We start from the raw sequence: 4995 nt of genomic DNA, 5'->3' as shown, positions 1-4995 counted from the left end.
TAGAACAGAACAATAGCAATTATATCACATAATACTGATTCTGAAATTTCAAATTCGGATTATTATTTACACATGAGAAACCAAATAACAACAAAGATTCAGCCCCCACACACAGAGACGAACCAGGAATTTAGTTGAGAGTAAGGAAGGGGAATTTAATGTAATTGGGACGAGTACTAATATGAAAACAAGTTCCAAATCAAACATCTCTAAAGCCCAGCATTGAAACAAACCTACAGTTTAACCAACGGAACAGCAATAAAGAATACAAATTCATTGCGTACCACGTCCAATCAATCACAGCAAAAACTACTGCTACCACTACTCCCAGAAGAACTGGAGGGCGCTGCCGATAAGCCCGCCATGACCACTCTCTTCCTCCTCTCCTCTTCGTACTCGGGGTCATCCGTAGGCAGCTCAAACCGACACACGGGACACGAATTCCGCGACCCCAGCCAAGGAACAATACAGTCACCATGATACCCATGCCCACAAGGCAATTTCTTGGCGATTTCGCCCACATTCACCATATCTTTGCAAATAGAACACTCCAATTCCTTCCCTTCTTCATCAATTACCCAACTCCCCAATCCCTCCACAGCTGCCTTCGCAGCCGGTGGCGCCCCACCTTTCCCTCCACCATCACTCTCTGCTAAGTTCTGCAGTAGGGCTTCGTAGCCCGCAGCATCCACATAATCTCCTGGGTTCCCAAGATACGTATCGAATTCCGGAATCTGTAATCGAAGATCAATCGAATGGTCTTCGAGGCCCATCAAAATATCCGCCCAATCAAGAATCCTGTTGCGTCTGCTAGCAGCTCGAGTGGCAAAGTTTCTAAGCCTTAGCCTCAGTACATCCCGCTGCCTTCTGCTCATCTGCCCTTCATCATTTTCCTCACCAAGCAACTCTCCAACCTCACTTCCCTCACCTTCATCCTCACCGTCGGATCCATCTACATTCTCGACCTCGCGCTGCTCAAGGTCACGAGCATCATCACCGTCCTCCTGGACTATGACCGATCGGTCATCCTCGTCGTCGTCGTCATCTCCGTTGCCCTCCCCCCACCAGTCCGGATCCGATCGGGGCTGGGGAGGGGGCGGCGCGTCCTCCTCACGCGCGGCCAGGGTTATGAGCCGAAGCATCCGTAAGAACTCGTCACCGTAATTGGAGCGAAGAACCTGCTGGGAATCGGCGCGTGCGTCGTGCGTCGAAGTTCCGGAGGCGGCTGCGGAGATGGGTTCGACGAACCCGTTCTTGCACTCGGAGCAGACGACGTCGTTAAGATCGGCGAGTGTCTCGACCGAAACCCTCTTGTCACAGCTGTAGCACCAATACTCCGTGACCGAAGTTGACTGTGGTTGGGCTGGAGATCGATCCGGTGAGATCTCAGCCATGGCGAACAATTCTTTTTCCTGAAAATACGAAAATGGTGAGCGGAGGAAGATGGGTAGGCTATCAGTATCGTGATTTGATTTTCTTCCTTTTCTTTATATTTTATTTTATACACCTCTGGGTGTGTGTTTCTGGGTGTCAGGTGATTTTTTCCTAGCTTGACAAAATTATAAACGAGGACTTTTATTACTAAATAAAGAATTTAAGTTTTCTCGTAAAAAAAAATAAGAATAGTATGTATTGAAAATAAAAAAGTTGAAAATATTAAAAATTAGTGTTTGACGATAGATTTTATTTAAAAATGTATGACGTGAGTTTGCAAGGACTAAAACGCAGCAAGTTCATGTCTCTCTCCGTCAACATTCTTCTCATCGCAAGTTGTTTTCCGTGCATGAAATACGCAAAAGCACGCCTTAATCTTTCTTCAACCATCGTTCATGCCATATTATATGTATTGATACATGTTGCATGAAAAATATGATACACTATCTTATATTTTCGTTTTTATGGCAAAACATGAACAAAACTAGATTTTTCATCAATTTAAATTCATATTTATGATGTACAAATGAGATGTTATGGTAGGGATATGAGAAGAGATGAATTTCAGTGTGTTTGAGGGTGGTTAAGGTCCACGGTTAAGGGGTGTACATGTAAGGCAAAGTATTGAACGAAAACTTGGTTGTAAGGAGGCTATGGTTTTGATTTGAGGGCTAGGAAGGAGCAAGACATGGGCTGCTGTTGGGGCATGTCCAAGAGTCCTAAGAGGGTAGTCTTGCGGTCCTTTTTGGGAGGAGGTAAGGCCTGGTATGGTTCAAGAAGAAGGGCTGTTTGATTTGGGGGCTCATAGGGCTAGGGCTTGCATTTTCGCTGGAAAAGAAGGAAGGGGCCGCGTAGGGTACTTTCCAAGAAAGGGGCAGGGCTCACTAAGGTCCTAGCATCGAGCCATGGTGGTCCACGCAAGGTTGGAAGGGCTAGGAGCGGGCGCACGACTAGGACACAACCGAGCCGTGGCCGCGAGTTTTTAGGGAGAACCTTGAACGTCCTCCTGCATGGCTCACTAGGTCTGGTCTAAGTAGGTCCAAGGGGCTTGGTCATGGTCCTAGGAAGGTTTCATAGGGGCTGATTGGGTCGGCCATGGGCTAGGAACGAAAGGGCAGAAGGTTTTATCAAGCTAGGGTTTCGAAAAATAAGTTCAGAATTTCAACCAAGGTCCTAGGCTTGTTCAAGGGTTTTAATTACTTGGTTTGGGTTGTATAGGGTATGGTTTGGTGTTAATAAGCTATGGTTAAAGTGTGGTTAAGTTTCAAGCCGATTCGGGTTAAAACCGAGATTACGCTTAAGTTTTAAAATGAATTGGGAAATTAGTCGAGGAGCTTAAGTTTACGTCTAAGAATTGCTTATGGGTATATTTTAAGGTGTTATGTTAAGTTTGGATAGATTCAGGTTGTCAGTTTAAGGTCTAAATATAAATTGGGAAAGTTAGGGTTTCTAGGGCAAAACGATCATTTTACACCTGAAAAATGTTAGACGTCCTGGCAGTGCCCTGAATGTTGTAACGAATATTAATATTTTGAAAGGTTATTGAATTTTATTATGAAAAACGAGAATACTAAAAGACATGGTGCATGCGTGTTTTAAAAGAAAAATGATATGTAAGGCCAAAGCTTAGTTGACGGGTGAGAGTCTCGCTCATGTCCCCTGCCTGGTATCATGGTTATACGTAGATGGATCCATCGAACTACAGCTGATACGAAAGTCACAATTAAATATTTGAATTCAATAAAAGAGAAACATATAAGTATATGATGAAAGGAAAAAAATGATATGATAAAAGGAAAAAGGATTTAAAATTATGCATATTCATAAAAAGCTATTTTATTAAATGTATCTTTCATTGTTGCTTATGAATATATATGTATTACTTGTTATTATGATTAAGGTGTGCTGAGTCAATAGATTTACTAGGTGTGATCGATGCAGTGAGCATGATGTTGTTGATGAGAAAATGTTAGACGTACTAACAGTGCCCTGAATATTGTAATAAATAATAATATTTTGAAAGGTTATGGAATTTTATGATGAAAATCGAGAATGCTAAAAGACATGGTGCATGCTTGGTTTAAAAGAAAAATGATATGTAAGACCAAGGCTTAGTTGACGGGTGGGAGTCTCGCTGATGTCCCTGCTGCCTGGTATCATGGTTATACGTAGATGGATCCATCGAACTACAACTGATACGAAAGTCACAATTAAATATCTGAATTAAATAAAAGGGAAACATATAAGTATATGATGAAAGGAAAAAATGATATGATAAAAGGAAAAATGATTAAAGTTATGCATATTCATAAAAAGCTATTTTATATAATGTATCTTTCATTATTGCTTGTGAATATATATATATATATATATATATATATATATATATATATATATATACATATATATATATATATATATATATATATATATATATTACTTGTTATTATGGTTAAGGTGTGCTGAGTCAATAGACTTACTAAGTGTGATCGATGCAGGTGAGCATGATGTTGTTGATGATAGATTATTTGATGGTTGAACTAGCTGGAATGATAGTGCACATAACCCGAGGACCTATGGTTTTGCGCATTAAGATTACTTTAAAAGTTTTATGACTTTATGTTTTTGAGTGGTTTTGAGAAATTTAAGAATTTATGCTTTATTTTGAAAAATGCTAGTTTTCGGCTTTGGTTTACGATTTATGATTTTATATGTTGCATACGTTCTTTTGGATTTTCAAATAATAGGTTGGTTGGATTATTTTAAATGGTGAAAAATATATTTAATATATATATATATATATATATATATATATATATATATATATATATATATATATATATATATGTATATATATATATCAAGGCCGAAATGGAAGGATAGAAAGAAGAAGAAAAAATTTCTAGTATATTTTAAAGCAAAACGAGTAGTAGGCATTTCACCGTGACCTTACAATCCGCATAATGTTTAATGTCTCTTATACCAAGATTACAAGCATAATATTTAATTTGTTCGAAGATTTACTCATCTAAACTTTGAAGATCAACTCTCATGTAAATATGTGAGTGATTGTGTGTTAGGAGTTTTACGTTGTGTGTATATATCAAATGTATCATCATACTTGTGTTCGCTCTCATTCTAGCTAATTTCTTCATATAGGTTGCTCATGCTTTGAATCATCTTCCAAAACTTGTATTTCGTATTCAAGATGTTGTATATATAGCCTCCAAGAGTAATATATACATTACACATAAGAATATGACTGTTTGGGAAGGTTTTGGACAGTTTCTGACATTAAAACGGTTAAATACGCCTTGCTGGAAACTTTTTCACGACCCCGACCAATGAGCCAAACTGATGATCCTTGATGTCTGTTGTTGAGTCAAACTGATTGGTATGTTAAAATCAGCCTTCAGTCTATGCAAAACCAGTAATTTTCATCATGATTTATCAATATCTTAAATCTGATTCAAACTTTGACTTGTCATGATGATTTGTTGGTCATTGTCTTAGCTTCCTAACTGTTGGAACATTTCATGTTCGCAATTTTGATTTTGATGT

The 4995-nt window shown here is 38.8% G+C and overlaps 1 protein-coding gene across 1 annotated transcript; it reads right to left on the bottom strand.

Moving 5' to 3' along the window:
- LOC140819821 (E3 ubiquitin-protein ligase CIP8-like) lies at positions 1–1511 on the bottom strand. Its single transcript, XM_073180059.1, has one exon. The coding sequence runs from the start codon at positions 1392–1394 to the stop codon at positions 294–296; it is 1101 nt and encodes a 366-aa protein (XP_073036160.1). The 5' UTR covers positions 1395–1511; the 3' UTR covers positions 1–293.
- Between the last annotated feature and the right edge of the window lie 3484 nt (positions 1512–4995).

Source organism: Primulina eburnea, chromosome 18, assembly GCF_022965805.1.
Source record: "Primulina eburnea isolate SZY01 chromosome 18, ASM2296580v1, whole genome shotgun sequence".
Lineage (NCBI taxonomy): Eukaryota > Viridiplantae > Streptophyta > Magnoliopsida > Lamiales > Gesneriaceae > Primulina > Primulina eburnea.
The sequence above is the reverse complement of the archived record's forward strand: the minus strand, read 5'-3'. Positions and strand labels throughout refer to the sequence as shown.